The 16,356-nt window shown below is 36.5% G+C and overlaps 4 protein-coding genes across 7 annotated transcripts; all 4 read right to left on the bottom strand.

Moving 5' to 3' along the window:
• Window positions 1-32: 32 nt before the first annotated feature.
• Window positions 33-5,040, bottom strand: LOC130737389 (uncharacterized). Of its 4 annotated transcripts, XM_057589133.1 has the most exons (4): window positions 729-1,352; window positions 543-644; window positions 395-460; window positions 33-302 (listed from the first exon to the last, which is right to left on the bottom strand). In XM_057589133.1, exons 1-4 carry the CDS (start codon window positions 1,086-1,088, stop codon window positions 243-245), a joined length of 588 nt encoding a protein of 195 aa, XP_057445116.1. In that variant the 5' UTR covers window positions 1,089-1,352; the 3' UTR covers window positions 33-242. The 4 variants fall into 4 exon arrangements, 2 of the variants coding, with proteins under 2 accessions (XP_057445116.1, XP_057445115.1); XR_009018670.1 differs by lacking the exons at window positions 395-460; window positions 543-644; window positions 729-1,352 and adding exons at window positions 4,503-4,663; window positions 4,921-5,040; XM_057589132.1 differs by having other exon boundaries at window positions 543-1,352.
• Window positions 243-1,088, bottom strand: LOC130735219 (uncharacterized). The gene is made up of 3 exons (XM_057587295.1): window positions 543-1,088; window positions 395-460; window positions 243-302 (listed from the first exon to the last, which is right to left on the bottom strand). The coding sequence occupies exons 1-3, from the start codon at window positions 1,086-1,088 to the stop codon at window positions 243-245; spliced, it is 672 nt and encodes a 223-aa protein (XP_057443278.1).
• LOC130735217 (uncharacterized) lies at window positions 1,686-2,901 on the bottom strand. The gene is made up of 2 exons (XM_057587293.1): window positions 1,987-2,901; window positions 1,686-1,877 (listed from the first exon to the last, which is right to left on the bottom strand). Exons 1-2 carry the CDS (start codon window positions 2,899-2,901, stop codon window positions 1,686-1,688), a joined length of 1,107 nt encoding a protein of 368 aa, XP_057443276.1.
• LOC130735216 (protein FAR1-RELATED SEQUENCE 5-like) lies at window positions 2,901-4,280 on the bottom strand. The gene is made up of 2 exons (XM_057587292.1): window positions 3,229-4,280; window positions 2,901-3,138 (listed from the first exon to the last, which is right to left on the bottom strand). Exons 1-2 carry the CDS (start codon window positions 4,155-4,157, stop codon window positions 2,901-2,903), a joined length of 1,167 nt encoding a protein of 388 aa, XP_057443275.1. The 5' UTR covers window positions 4,158-4,280.
• Window positions 5,041-16,356: the final 11,316 nt, after the last annotated feature.

The raw sequence follows: 16,356 nt of genomic DNA, 5'->3' as shown, positions 1-16,356 counted from the left end.
CTTTTATCGCATTATTAGTTTGGATTTCACATTATCACGCTTTACTTGATTTGATTACATTTTTATCTCTTTTTAAATCAGGTAAAATAACAAACAAAATCCAATGGGAAGTGAAATAACGCACATAATCCAATTGAAGCAAAATAACGTACATAATTCAAGGGACGCAACATAGCCTACATAATCCAGGTCAAGGATTTTTTAAAGTTGCAAATAATTCAAAATTAGCCAAATAACATTAATCAATCTTCTGTAATGTCGGTGAATGTTTCAGATGGAGGTCCACAGTCACTGGAGAATACCTGTGAAAATTCACATAAACGAAAATTGAGATGTGTAAAAATCCACAGTCACTTTTATTTTAATTATATATGTGTAAAAAAGATTTCCATACCTTAACTATGTTGGGCAATGTTATGTTCAGGTAACAATTAGATTTTCTAGGAGAAAACACAGCTACCTAAAAGCAAAAAAGGAAGAAATAATGTTCAACTTGTCTAAAGAAGTAGAAACAATAGTCAAGTCGGTTAGAAATAATAAACCTTCTGGATAAGCATAACAGATCCAACATTTATGTCCTTCGCGAATTCGCTTTCAGTGAAAACCTTGTGATGGACACTAGCACCGACAGTGCCCGTAGGATCCTGCAACTCAAACCCATATGGCATTGACAGAGGACATTTAAATACCATGACATTGATGAAAAAGAACGCGGAAGATGGAAATACCTTCAGGGTAACTGACACATCGCCGAATCCGTTTGGCGTGCATGATTTGATAACTGCGACGATGAGATCGACCCTTTCTAGATGGTGAGTGATTGAACCCAGAGGAGTTGCAGATCCGCCTAATTGCAGGGCTGAAAGCCAAGCATTGGAGTGAAAATCGGGATCAGTGTCGTGACCGTCTTCGACGACGCGCCTAACAAATTGTTGGGTTGGAATGAGGTGTCCGTCGGTGGTGGAGCTGCGTTGAATCATGGCGGCCTGGACAACACCAGCAGGGCCGGGAATGAGAGGACGAGAACTTGCAGAAGAGTTGCCTCGGAGTTTGCAAGGGCGGATGAAGGTGGGCAAATCTTGTTCCATTTTGATTTTGAAGGTTTCGTTGAAAGAATGAAAGGAGAGGATGAATACAAGAAAGCTTAAATCAAGCAAATTTATAGATGAAGGAGTAATGGGGTTGGTTGTTGTTGGTGGTTGATAATAATTAGGTTGGCTGTGGTTGGATGAGAGTAATGAGGTTGGTTGTGGTTGGTTGTGGATAGTGATGGAGAGACTTAAAATTAAAATGAGAAAAAAAATTAACGTTCGGATCCCCAGATTCCGAAGTTGTTCGGATCCTATAAATCCGAACTGTCTCGGATACCTAAATGTCGAAGATTGTTTAAACTTGGGGGTGCCAAATTTAAGTATATGACACGGAAATGGAAAGGAGTCGTCCGAAAGATTTCGGACTCCGTAGTTCCGAAGTACTTCGGAAACCAAAGTTCCGAAATTTGCTTAACCAGTTAAAATGACAGTACCAGAAACAATGCAGGCAGAATCACAAGTTCTCATAACCAGCTACATTGCAGGGCAGAAACAGATAAAATGCACATGAGAAATAGTTTAATACTACATCATAATACTTTGAACTTCTAATTAGTTGTACATATGTCATTGCTACAAACATCAATCCTAGTCTCAATCTTCTCCAAGGTCTATAAAGACATTCTCTTGAGGACCACCCGTAGGATCAATCCAAGCATTCAATTCTGCCGTAAATGTAGCCAAACGCGCCGCATACGGGAAGATCCATTGGTCGGTGGGTTCTTTGGCCAAAAACGGCCATTGGGGAGCTATTGTTGGCATAGGATGTCCCGGCTTAAGCTTGAACTACATTTGAGAGTATAGCAATAAAGTTAGATAAGAACAAAGTGGCTGAGTACAAAGTATACTAATTTAACGTGACAAGCGAGTGTAAGGTACTTCATAAAAGTTATACCTGAACAAAGTGGTTGGTGACGTGACCAACTGCTATAACGGGATGTACTTCCGGTGGGGCGCCTCCTCTCAATGGCAGATAAGTGTAACAACCTTTTAGTGAAATGGAGATGAAGACAACTTGCAACCTCGTAGCAATGAGGTACCCCATCTCCGGTAGAGACATCCACTTGTCTTCCGTTGCAATTGTACCAATCGGAAGGATGAGACGATTTTGTAGAGACTGAACCCTCTCATAACCAAATATGTTGCTATAGTAAGCGGTATTCTCTGAGAGTTCTACAAGCAACTCTTCCCTAATCAAAGGCCAACCGTCTTGACCTATGTCGGGTCTGAACAATGCAGCAACTGATCTATAACCACAATTACCATCTGCAATAACATCTATGACTTTTTCTATATATTGATGGAAGAAAGATGGCAAATCATCCAAGTATATGCTGGTGGAGGACTGCTTGCTCTTCTTAGACTTCTTGCTTCGAGGACAAGAGACTTTGTTAGGTGTTGGCTTGAGGCTATTGTTAACATGTTCCCAATAACAAGGATCACGTTGTAAGGATGGTTTTTGTTGACTAGGTGGTTTACTCTCCATAGCCTTGGACGAGCGCTTGGGCTTTATCTTCACTTGAGGAGGACACAGTGAACTACTAGAAGGACAATATAGCTCTTTTACCTTCCTCCTTAGCATACTTTGGCCCGCAACATCCAAAGTGTTGAAATAAGCGGTCAAGCCATCAATCTCTGACTTGAGGTCTCCTTGGTTTGAGGCTTGACTCCCAATGGGTACATGGTCCCAACCAAGTATCTTCCAGAAAGTATGGATTGCCTCATACGGAATTCTATCATAACTATGAAGTGCACACGCACAAGGAAGCCCATGGGTAACTTGGAATGCGCATCCACAACCATCACGCATCACTCTGTTCTGTTCATCTTCCATGAGTTGCATGCCTTTCTGGACACAAATTCCCTGATATTTGTATACATGGGCGACTTGAAACGATGTTCTACAAGGTTGATACTGCGCTCAAATGATGCCTTGATTTCATTGTGTCGTACAGTGGTCAACCTATCCACTGCATCCCACGAGGCGCACAAGTCACCTCTGCCGTCTTTCAGCATCCTCTTCAAGGTTGAGTGTGCACTTTCAGCCCTGCATACAAAAGATCATACTCTATCAATTTCTGGTAATAAAGCAAGACTATGAAATGAAAGATCACAACCAATAAAGTGTGCATTGTACCTGTTACTCGTTGTAGTTCCAAAATGCAACACAGAATTGGTCCACGCACTCACAAATTTCTCCTTGTGCTTTAACCATGTAGTAGAAATGTAGGATATGAAATCTGGGAAGTCCTTACACATGACACACATTTCCTTCCATTCCTCATCAAATTGTTCCACTGTTTCAGCATAAATCAGGCATTTCCAGTTCTCCATCACTGAAAGGGCAAAATCATCCGTGCCAATCAACACTTTGCACTTTGCCTCCACATTCTTGTTTATGTGGAACCGGCATAATAAATTGGTACAATTGGGAAGACATTGCTTAACAGCACTCAGTAAAGCCAAATCTCTGTCAGTCACAATCACTTGAGGTAATCTGACATCATCGGCAATAAGAGACTTCATGCACTCCAAGGCCCAAACATAGTCAATTGTGTGCTCCCTAACTATGTAGCAAAATGCTATGGAGAAAGTCAACCCCGTAGAAGTGAGACCAACCATTTCAAGCAAGGGGATCTGATATCTGTTTGTCTTGTACGTGCAATCCATGATGACCACATGAGGGAATGTGTTGAAGAGTCTGACCGCATCAGGATGAGCCCAAAAGAGATCCCTAATCTCACTTGAATCAGCTTGTTGCCTTTCAAAGTGAACATACTTGGCTTCTACCAACTTCTTCATCAAATGTTGCATTTCTGTCAATGGTCCCCTCTCCTCTTTTTTAAACCTTTTGTTGCAACTGTAAACTTGAGTGATTGTAGTCAAGTTACTTGGATTGTTTTCCTTCAATGCCGCTAGTATTTGTCTCGGTGGAGTCCAAGTACTAGTCATGGTGCCCACAAGCCCCTTCTCTTCCTCTGTTAGTCGACCAACGTAGGGGTGGCCAACTAGTGATTTAGCTGGTTCATGGTTGTGTTTACCATCCATCACTTTCAGCCACCACATTCTATCACCCTTCGTAGGTCGTCCTTTGAGATTAAACTTACAATCAGTCTTTTGTGATGCGGTCTTTTTGTACTTGAATGTATTCGGGTCCTTGTATGGCCTGTAAATACCATGCTTCGCACACTTAATAGTCAGACCTTGCAATCACCAGCACATAACCATTCGCCTTTCCAACATTCTTAGCCCATTGTTCAAGCTCATCACGAGTATCAAATATCTGTTCAATGATAACATATTGCTTTAGAAATAAAACATCCTACCAACCATCACTAATTATTCAATGATCATCACATCATTTTCCAAATACATAGTAGTATGTTCCAACAAAAATTATTCAATGAATACCTGGTCAGTTGTAAATAAATGTGTGGCGTCCACGCTTATACGAGGGGGCACCCACGGAATGATATTGCTAGGAGGCTCAACATTCCCAGAACCGCATGCGGCATCGCATGCGGCATCAACCAGTAAATCTTCTTCATATAGGTACGGTTCAGTCATTCAGCCTGCATGTAACAAACTGCAACTGGTTAACTACTTCGGACATTGGGATTCCGAACTCGTTCGGATACAGACAATCCGAACTCGTTCGGATAAAGACAATCCGAATTCGTTCGGATACAGACAATCCGTATCAAGCTCGACAGCATCAGAATACAAGCAAACAATGGTGGTGCAAAACGAACTTCCAACAAACAACAATGAAATGTAACTACAATGATAAGTAAAGCAGGATATGAAGGGGGAGAGAAATGAAACTTACCAGAAGGAACTTGGTAGCAAGGTGGAACTTGGAAGGAGATGGTGGTTGAGGGTGGAGCAAGTGGAACTTGGAAGGAGATGGTGGTGAGGGGGAGGAAAACAAACATGGAGGAAGAAGAGGAAGAGTGGTGGTGGTGGAGTTTTTTGAATCTGATTGTAATGGGGGGGTGGTGATGGGGTTGGTGGTGGATGAGTAATGGTGATGGAGTTGGTGGTGGAGGAGTAATGGTGCTCAAAAGGTGGCAGTGTGCGACAGGTTTTCGGATTCAACGAATCCGAAGTACTTCGGATTGTACGTTTCCGAATTATGTCTGTCGTTTAAGTGTCAGATTCAACAAGGTATTATTCGAAACTTTGGATTCCGAAGTGTTACGGATACCCGGTGTCCGAAAGGGTAGTTCTGGCATTTTTTAAAAAATCTGGGGTGCCATTTCTAAGCCCTGGGGTGCCAAATCCAGAGCTCCCGAACAGCCCCTAATTTTTTTCCCAATCTTCTCCTTCACTTCATCACCCTACCACCGCCACTTCTTCTTCTTTCTCTCCTTCACCACAAATCTTAATCTTCTTCACCACTAAGCCAATGAGGAAACCTTCAGACACAAAAGTTCCGCAGATAACATGGATTTGAGTTCTGTAAGCTTAATTGTAAGCTCTACGATGCGAATTGCAAACAGAGAAAGAGAGTGAGCAGAAGAGACATTGGCTTCCATGAAACCTATTTGACCTTTGAAGGGTTGAACGTTCATCTTCTTCGTTCGCCATATTCAACGTTCATCGCCTTCCTTCGGTTCCGGAGGATGATAATAAGGAATGGCAGTACAAAAGTTCGATTAAGTTGCTGAGTTTTTGGATTTCAGATCTGGGTTTTTTGGGTTTCAGATCTGGATTTCTGGGATTCAGATATGTTTTTTTTCCCATGGAGCTTTTGTACTGTTGCTCTTCGTGAGAATAAGAAGTACTATTCCAGAGGCTGGTTCGTGAGATTACCCAAGGATATTCCAGCGTGCTTAAGGTGGATGGGTTCGATGTTGTGGCTGCAGATGGTGTTTTGTTAGAAAATAGGTGTTTACTCGTAGTGATTAATTGTGATAAGAGTATACTGCTATGGATTTGTGAAGAATTGGGAAGTAATTGTTCAAAAAAAATAGCTATGTGATTTTTGCTAATTTCATATCCATGTATCAATCTTTGATTTGCAGAAAGTCTTCCCTGAGAGTGTAAGCGACAGATTCATAAAGGGGGAATGAATTGTGAAATTAAGGAATTGCATAGTGTGAAGGAGGATTCGGTGGAAAGTGAAGGATGAAGGAGGTTACTGGGTTTGGAGTAGATTGGATTAGAAACTAGAAAATAATCTTACTGGGTTTTATTTTGATTGGAAATTGTGTGATTTGGGGAATTGGTATGATTTGGGGGAATTAGAGTTAATTTAGGGTAATTTGGGTTTGTTAATTAGAATAGGGTTAGTTTTGTTAATTTGTTTTAGTTTTGTTAATTGATTTTATTTTTGTTAAATAAATTAAAATTTCTGATTTGTTATTTTTATTTTATTTGTAATTTTATTTTTAATCCACATCAGCCTCATTTATCCCGTCAGCATGTCTATTCACCACTCGCCGGAGCTCCAGACTCCGGCGAGGACCTGCTCCAGACTTATTGCAAACGAGAGGACCCAGATTTGTAAATTTTTCGGGGAGGGACTAATTTCAGACGGCGAGACAAAGACAGGGACCAAGTAGACGATTAACCCTTGAATAAAAGTGAAGTTTTAGTGAAATTTGGGTTATTTGCTAATCTGTCCGTGATCTTGTGTGAATTTTTGAGAGGTATTAACGACCTTATTTGGAGACGCTTCCTTCATGAGAGTTGTAGCTCTTTACGTTAGCTAAATTCTCTCGTTGGTTTCAGGTCATTCCGACCTCTATAGCCCGAGATATTAATGTTTTAGTGACAGAAGGTCAGGCTGTACTGTACTAGCGATTTTGCTAGAAGAATTTTTCTTAAATCGGAATTTATTTTTAAATTCAGGGAAGGGGGTTTTGCCTTGATTTATTTTTATTCTCTTAATCAGTATTAGGAGGGTAATTATTTGGGTTTGGGCTTGAATCTTTAAAAACAAAAAAAAACCCTAGGCCTAGTTGTGTGAAAGCCGCCGGCCACTAAAGGGGCAAAGGGGGGATTTCCTTGTTTTTCTTTCTCCAAAACCCTAGACCTGAACCAGAAGGCTCACACACTCAGTAGCCTACGTGAAACTCAGAAGAAAAGAAGAGAGAAAGAAGAGGAGAAGAAACCGAGAGAAAGGGAGAGAAAAGGCGAGAGAGATCGAGAGAGTGGAAGAGAGAAAGCGAGCGAGAGGGAGAGATCGAGTGGGAGAGGAAGAAGGGGCGTGGACAGCAGCTCTTGATCATCTTTTCATCTCAAAAACTTCTGTTTTTCATCACCAAACTAGCAAGGTAAGGGCTGGTCTAGGTTGGGTAGTTTGACTAGGGAAATTGCCATGATTTGCCATGAAGAAAGCTATGAACTTGATAGTTTTGCATGAGTTTTTGTATGTGTGATGCTTGCTGGATTTTCTACCATGATATACCATGTATACAAACCTCTATTCGATGTTCATGCCATGATCTATGATTTTATGTGGATTTGCTATGACAACTTGTTAATTTGGCTTGTTTTTCCTCTTGTCATAACATGATGTTTGATACATGATCTTTGTTGGTAAATTCTGGAAATTTGATGATGAATATATGATGTTTGTTACTGGAAAATGGTCTAGGAGACCTGAACTTGAATTTTCAGAATTTAAATTTGAGGCAGAAGTGACTCTGCCAGTTTTCTATACTCGACAGCGAACTTCGTGGCACATTATCACCTAGTTCTGGTCTTCAAATGAAAACGTGAAAAACTAGAAAGTTGTAGGTTTTTAAATTAGCTTTCCAGGCATGTGAGAAATGAGTTCTGGAGATTGTTTTTAGTGATCCCTGTACTGCTGTTGTTTTTTTTTTTTTTTTTTTTCAGAAAATGACTGTGACCCTTGATTTCAGAAAACTTGTATCTATCTATTATTTAGTTGGGTGTTCTTCTGAATTTTGAATATCTAACTTACTGGTACTATTTTGATGTAATTTGTTACTGGCTGGAATATTGTGTAAAGGGTCGCTCATCTAGCTGTAATTCTCATTGTGAATGTGATGATTTTGTCGTACTTTTATGCGACGAATGTTGTAAGACTCTAGGTTGACTTTAGAGCCTTTAACAAAGAGAATGAGATTAATCGCTTGCAAGTAAATGAGAATTAATGGAACATAGGTCTAGGTGAGACTATGAACCATGAGAACGATGGTGCCGTTAGAAACAAACAGTAACTTGCACGCGAGGGAGATTTTTGTGGATCATTGCGGCTCCACGTGATAAGGTTGACTGCGGTCTCTTTGAGATTTTTGTGGATCATTGCGGCTCCACGTGAACTGTGCATCTGCGGATATATGAGAATGGCCATTGGTGAGCAAATATGACAGCTTGATTGTGACAACGTTGTACTTTAGTTTTGGGCATTGTGCTTTGTCAGATCACGTAATCTTCTATTAAGGCTTCTTCTCCAAGCTTTTCTAAGATCTTTTCTAATTCGATGGTGGCGCTCATTCTTTAGACACTTCTACTTGCTTCATTTGAGAGTCTTCTATTCTTCAGACGATCTACCTTCCTCAGATGGTCTTCTTGCTTTTCATTCCATTGGTCACGTTGAGTTAGTCAATAAACTTTGACCACTCTATTGTAGCTTCTTATCACCAATTGAATTGTCTTCTATGGATATACTTTGGATTGGTCATAACAAAACGGGTATAGACCATGAATCATAATGTTCCTGAAATATGAAATTTTTAGTGTTCCACTTATGCTCTTAAAAATTGTTATCTTACAAAACATGATAAATGATATGATTAAACCTTTGAACTTAACATTTTTGGCCAGCTGGTGTTTGTACATTTGGGATAGGGTAGGTCCCCGACACATTACTTTTTGTGGTTCTCTGTGGATGAGGATCATAGGGAGTAGTCGGACGTAGTCGGACGTGAGTGTCTAGAGAAGACCATTTTGGGCTGACTAATCCTTTTGATCATTTTAATATTTGTACTACTGATGTTTCTAACAACTTTTGAAACTCTTGCCTTCAGGCTTATGTTCATATTATGGTGTTTTAATATTTATGTTAAGTCTTATGCATTGTATGTTGAAAAATCTTTTCATTTGGAAAAGAAAAAACCCTGCGTTTTTGTAAACACTTTTGCATATTTATTTCAAGAAGGGTTACTATTGTGACCCTTGAAAGTCGGGGTATTACAACTATAAATAGAGGAAGGGTCATTTGTACGACAACTGATCAATCAATCAAAATTACAATTTTTTTGCATTTATCATTTACAGTATTTCAACCATTTATCTTTCAAGTAGGCCTGTTCAAAATATCCGGTTATATTGATCCAGTCCATAACCAATCTGAATCCAAATTTAAAAAATCCAAATTTCCTAAAACCGGTTATGAAGTGATCCACTTTTATATTTTAAAATCAGTTTGGTTATCCAAAGTTAAAAACCGGATATAAAATCTGGATATCCATACCCATATTTTAAAACTTGTTTAGTTATATTGAATCCCCTTCCTTGTTTATCCCTCTCCTCTGTCTCTTGCTTTTCTTTCTCTCTCCCCCTATCTGCGTTCCTCTCTCTCCTTCCCTATCTGCGTTTCTCTCTCTACGTTTCACTCTCCCACCAACATTTCTCTCTCTTCTGCGTTTATCTCTCCCTCAAAGTTTCTCACTCTCTTGGTCTCTCTCCTACGCCTCTCTCTCACCTTCCAGTTCTCACTCTGTTTTGGATTTATCACGTTTCTGTTTTGAGTTTATACTGTTTAGTTTCAATTCAATTTTTTACTTATCTTGTTTTCAATTTTGGATTATAGTTGAAAATAAAATATTGATTTGATTCAATTTAAATTTTATAGAACGAAATCCACTTTTATTTAAACCAAATCTTGTTTTAAAATGATTTAAAAAAAACAATTTTAAACTGGTTTTTAATTATATCCATATTTTTAAACCGGTTTTTAACCATATCCATATTTTTAAAACTGGTTTGGATAATAAACCAAACCATATAAATGGTTTTAAAGTGGATATGGTTTGGTTTGGTTAAGAACCAAACCATGAACACCCCTACTTTCAAGCACTTTATTTATTCAGCTTTATGTCTTTTATTTACCGCAAATTTAAGCCTTTCTTTATCCATTTTCCTCTAGCCTTAGTTAGTAGCCATCTTTTCGATACAAATTCTTCAATAGCGATCTCTAAGAGCTTTTTGGAGTGCCTTAGGAACCTGCATTCAGGAACAACGTCTCATTCTTGATTAATCGCTTGATTAGAGAATAGTTACGTTGGTTCCCAACTGACCTAAACGGCTACCTAGTCTCCAAAATCTATTTTTGAACCAACAACACCGTAAAAATTGCGATCTTCCTCGCTCCACAAATATCTGAATGTAACAAATCAAGAACATATGATTTTCTAATAGGATGGATGAAGACTTTGTTTTTCTTCCTAGTGATGAAGGTTTTTTTTCCTTAATTGTACTGATTTGGAACTAAACCCTTAAGATTAAATTGTAGTAAAGCAGATACATGTTTTGTCATCCTCTGAGAGATGTAATACCAATGTCGTTCAATAGCTTGCATACTCAAATGATGGATTCACAATAGGTTTTTGATTTGGTTTGTATCAAACATGAAAGTAAGCAACGCAAAGAAAAGTACAAAACAACAAGATAAAGAAATTGCTGAGATTATACTTCATTGAATGACCTTTATGCATTCTGGTTATTCAAACACATAACATATTCAAGCATACGATTCATCTACACCCGTTCAACCCTACTTCATAGATCTCTTACATGAGTGGATATCGATAACTCACTTTCCTATAGATTGATTCCTCACATGCATAGAAAAGCTAAGTTATCTTTAAGCTCAGGTATTTAAGGAACTTACAAACCTAACTCTATTCCTAGCAATTATATTTATTAGATGATTAAGTCAAGTTCGGACTCTAAACGTCGTAGCTTCCGCTATTACACCGAATCAAGTGATATGTTCTAGGTGCATAAACTAAACCATAGCATTAAGATTAAGAGAAAATCACTAAATCATAAACAAGAACATGGTTTGTATTAAGGATAATCACATCAAATCCATAAGTATAAAAAACTACATCTAATCCCAACAAATAGAGATTAGCTATCCATTTTCATGGATAGCATGGATAGCATGGATAGCTTTATAAACATGGAAAAAAGAAACGATAAGAACCGAAACCGTCGCGATGTCTCACCGCCGAATCCGGCATCCAAGCCTCCTCTCCAAATGCTCCTGACTTTCTCCCTATTTTATCTTTGTTTCAGGTGCAAAGAACCCAAAATATCAAAAGGATTGTTAGAATTTGAGAGAGAGAGAGTCTTTTCTACCCTGTTTCTGGCTTTAACTAAGTGTGTCGGGCGGTCAGTGGCGCTCAACACAACCTTTTGGGTGCTCAACACCAAGGTTACTTCAGGAAAGGGGCGTTCTAACCACCTTTAGTGCTTTGCGCCACTTTTTGACCGCTCTACGCTACTCTTCTTTAGATCCTTTCATTTCACTAGTGCTCAGCATCACACCCTTCTCAAATCATCATTATGTACCAAAACTTGATTTTCACTTAGATTTTCTCTCTTGCAACAAAATTTGAAATAAAAAACACAAATTAAGCAGCATATATTCTAACTACAAACAACATATTTAAATATTCAAACCAAAAGAGGGTTAATAGGATGTAAACTAGGTAAATTTGGCACGTATCACCTAGCTAAGAAATAAGTTATCACACTAAAACCTAGAAGATCCTTTTGGGCTAAACAATGAAGTCCCTTAATTCTAAAGTGGCTCAGCTTCTTGTGGCATAACTTTGATAAGCCATCACACTAAACAACAAATAGAATAAAAACTTATATATGTTTTTAGCCCTTGTAAAATATGCATAACTTGATTTTAGTCCATGTAAAAAATTTATTAGTTTTTGTTCCTTCAAAATAAATAGAAAATCATGTGTTTTTACTCCCTCCTAGTCCTAGATGACTAAAACACATGAATTTGTATTTTATAGGGAGAAAAAAAATTAATATTTTACAGAACTAAAACTACCAATTATAAATTTTACAGGGATGAAAAACATATTTAAGCCTGAAATAAATAGAGACTGAATTTTTAGTCTAGTTCAAAATGGAATTCTTTAATACATGTGACACAACAAATAAACCTTTCGTGAGTTTCCATTGTCTGCTTCGGAAGATGTTCACATAACTTTAATCATGAAGTAAACTAGTTGGAATCAAATATTCAAATGCAACCAGACGTTTGGTCCGTGCTTGGCGTTTTTAAAACTCAAATGTGTCTCATTACTAGTTTTGACACAAACAATGGCAACACTAACTATCATCCTAGAAAGATTGCTAGTACTCATCTTTAGCACTCAATAATCATAATGGTGGCTTCTAGGGTGCATCTATGGCTTAAGGATTTGTTTGGTATGAGGAACGAAAGAAAGAGAAAGGAAAGAACGGGAAAGAAGAGAAAAATGAAGGAAAGTAAGATAATTTTTTGAGTTTGGTATGACAGAAAAGTTAGAGGAAAGAAAAGTGTATGTTTATGAAATGATAAAAGTACCCTTAAATAACATTTACAATAATATATATATATATATTAAAATTTACTTAAAATTATTATAACTAGTACTAATATGATTTCTGTTATTATTCTTACTAGTGTTTTTTACCCGCGCGTTGCACGGGGAATATGTCTATTGTATTTGATTCATCAATCAAGACATTGGTTATTAAAAATATAATAAACAACAAATGAAATAGAAGAGTAGGAAACGATGAGCAAAGTGGACAAAAAATCTTAAATTGAGACTCTTATTGCATAGATTAAAATTGGTACAATTGAATAACTAATAAAAAGTTAGAGAGTAACAAAGGAAAGAGAAGAAAGAAAAAAAACAGGGAAGAGAAAGAAATCAAAGGTTCTAAAATTATACTTGGTTTCTTGGGTCCTTTACCGTAGGTGGAGGTGAATCTTATTATAACTAACTCTTGAATGTCTGGCATGACAGACTATGATGTGCTTAAGAAAATCAAGGTATGCTTAGGTTTCTATTCATGTATCATCTATCATTTAACCAATTATATTCTCTACTCTTATCGGTCTTTGGCTACGTTTGTATTTCCTTTTATCAAAACCATGACCCATGTAAAAGCTTTTGCAGTTTGAAACTATGTATTCAATTCAGTGCATCATAAATTATGTTTACACGCCACAATACCAACATGGTTGAAGGAGAAAATTCTTTACATGGGGTAAACCAACTACCAAAAACAGAACAACACATTTGATCTTATAACCTCTTCTCTTTTGTAACTCTAATACTGCCTGCAATGAGGGTTTTTTACAGAGATAGGTAAAGTCTAACCATGTAAATGAAGACTTGACAATCTAAAGATAATTAAGAGGTGTGGAAAGATAAAAGCTAAAAATTCTTTCCAAGACCACATGTACACCAGGATCATATGACTTTTAATATGTAAAGGAGATTTTAACAGAAATCATTGATGGATATATCAATATATAGAAAAAAAGAATAAAGAAATATATGCTCTTAGAATTTCATCTATAAGCCAACCGGAACTTGATGCCACTGCTACTCTAATATCAAAGCCAACAATATAAAACTGACTGATAATCATAAATAAATAAGAGCATCCAATTCAACATTCTGCTCGTGGAAGCAGACAATGGTCCACATTTCAGATTAAATGAGAAAGCGCAGTGTTCCCTAGCCCCCTCAAAAATAAAAATAAAAGACAAATAAAAAGTTATTTGCCATCCACTTTAAGGGATTTTAGCTTTATGCTCCTCTAGTCAAGCTCCTTCACGACACCATGTTCCGGTTTCTTCCTTTGCCTTGATATGGTATTATTGGTTTTCATGGTACCTATCTAATCAAATATCCACCCACAAATTAAAGACAGAAAATATGTTGTCATGTTTCTGCAATGTAACAAATATGTAGATAAAAAAGATATAGATAAAGCTTTAGATGTTTGAAGGAAGCAAAGCTAACAAATATATAGATAAATCATTTCCTTTGTTTCCTAAAATCCATCAACCATATCAAGAATTGAGACAATTAGAAGAAGAAGCATCTTTGAGGATACACTTCTGCTAGTATTAGTGATAACAAAATGAAGACATCATCTAATGACTAGGAAACAAAATCCATAGGATTTTCAAAGTCAGTTCATCTCAAAACAAACAACCATACATATAACACAATCAATTTAAAAATAAAATATAGAAAATTGAAGAACAAGGAAAGGAGATCAAGTTAAACAACATATTAGATCAAAGAAATTCCTATGAAAATCAAAACCAGTTTTTTTTTTTTTTTTTTAGATAGAGTGAGAACCCATAAGGTTTAGAAGTTCTAACTCCTTCATGAAATCATGAACATGGAAATAAAGTAAATTGAACATCCTGCACTCGTTGAAGGTCATGTTTAATAGAATAAGGAAAATGCAAATAAATTACACAATTATTTATCCCCAACTTCTGCTATAATAGCCTTTACTTCCAAACAAATTACTGAATAAGTATAACAATAGCAAATACCTTTTATCTGATCTTACTTGAATCTTTCTGTGTCACAGACTATGAAAGGCGTAATAGCCACTTTGAAATGGGCAGTAGATTCAGTTTCTTCAAGGGAAAAAAACAAAGTTTTAAAGCTTGAAAGCACAATATGTTCCATTAAAAATCAACTTGTTCGAAAGCATTAAAAATGCAATTTCAGTTTCCTCACCAATAGAAAAAAACAGTTACAGAGAGCGTGAATCTTTGCTACCATGACCGCATAAATAATAGAAGAGTTGACGCATTCCATGTCTGAACGTAAACCAAGAGTCTTCGTGAATCTTGGGGTGGAAGCCTTGCGAATGCTTCTTGTGGAAGGATTGACTGTGGTGGATGAGTTTTCTGAAACAGTTAAAGAAAACTAAATGTAGCATATCAAGACATAAGCATATGGAGAAGAAAAGAGGCAAATTAAGGCTTTACTTAGCAGTATATATTAGAACATCTACGGTAAAATTTGACAAACTTGACTACCTAGGGCTTCCTATAATCATCTGAGGAAATTTTCTGAACCTGCAATCATTCAAGAAACAGATATATGTAACAAAGAAACAAATAGAAGCCAACGGAAGGAAGAAATCAAGAAAACCAACCTTCTCCTCGGAGCATGGGGTGTGCTTCAACGATTCCCACCACAACCAAACTCACTGGAATACATAGAGCCGCCGTAATCTCTGTGGAAGCGTCGGTTGGGAGGCGATGAATAGAAGAGGGACAGAAGGGAATTGCACGGATGAAGCGTGACTTAGGGCAGTTTTTTATTTAATCTAGGTAATTTTAGATAATTAGGGTAAATCTTTTAAAATTTTAATATTTTATGAAAAAGTTTCTCAGATTTAAAATTACCTTTAAAAAATCGGTTTCAAGATTTGTTATGGAAATACATTTTAGGTGAAGAAAAAGTTTATTTTTAGAGTATTAATTAAAATTTATGGTATTTTTATTTAATTCAGAATTTTATGAGTTTTTTTTGTGATTTGGTAGATTTTGATAGTTTTTATTAATTAATTTTTATGATATTTTTATTGAATTATTTTCATGTAAATATGCAGTAAATTAGGGTTGAAACTTTTTCTAATTTAAAGAGATAATTAAAATGGTTTCAAGATTTATTTTGTAAATAAATTTAGTAAGGAGTAATCTAAGTAAATCTTAGATAATTAAGGAAAATCTTTTAAAATTCAGCTTCAACATAAAATAACACATTTATTTTTGGAATATTAATTAAATTTTTTGTTATTTTTATTGAATTTTTGGATTTTTATTTAATTCAGAATTTCATGATTTTTTTTTTGATTTGGTAGATTTTGATAGTTTTTATTAATTAAATTTTATGGTATTTTTATTGAATTTGTTTCATGTAATTATGTAGTAAATTAGGGTTGAGACTTTTCCTAATTTAAAGAGATAATTAAAACGGTTTCAAGATTTGTTTTGGAAATAAATTTAGTAAGGAGTAGTCTAGGTAAATCTTAGATAAAATCAAGAAATAAACAATTTTAATACTAATCAAATCTTAAATTTAAAAATGTATTTTTTTATGAGAATTAACGTGAGAATGACACGTCACTAAGAATTAACGTGTGAACGACACGTCACTAAATCAGCCTAATAGGAGTTCTTCTTTTCTAATATATATTGATAAAATATGATATTGGTGCATTT

The sequence above is a fragment of the Lotus japonicus genome, chromosome 2, assembly GCF_012489685.1.
Source record: "Lotus japonicus ecotype B-129 chromosome 2, LjGifu_v1.2".
In the NCBI taxonomy this organism is placed as follows: Eukaryota; Viridiplantae; Streptophyta; class Magnoliopsida; order Fabales; family Fabaceae; genus Lotus; species Lotus japonicus.
Note: the sequence above shows the minus strand (reverse complement) of the source record. Positions and strands in the feature narration are given on the sequence as shown.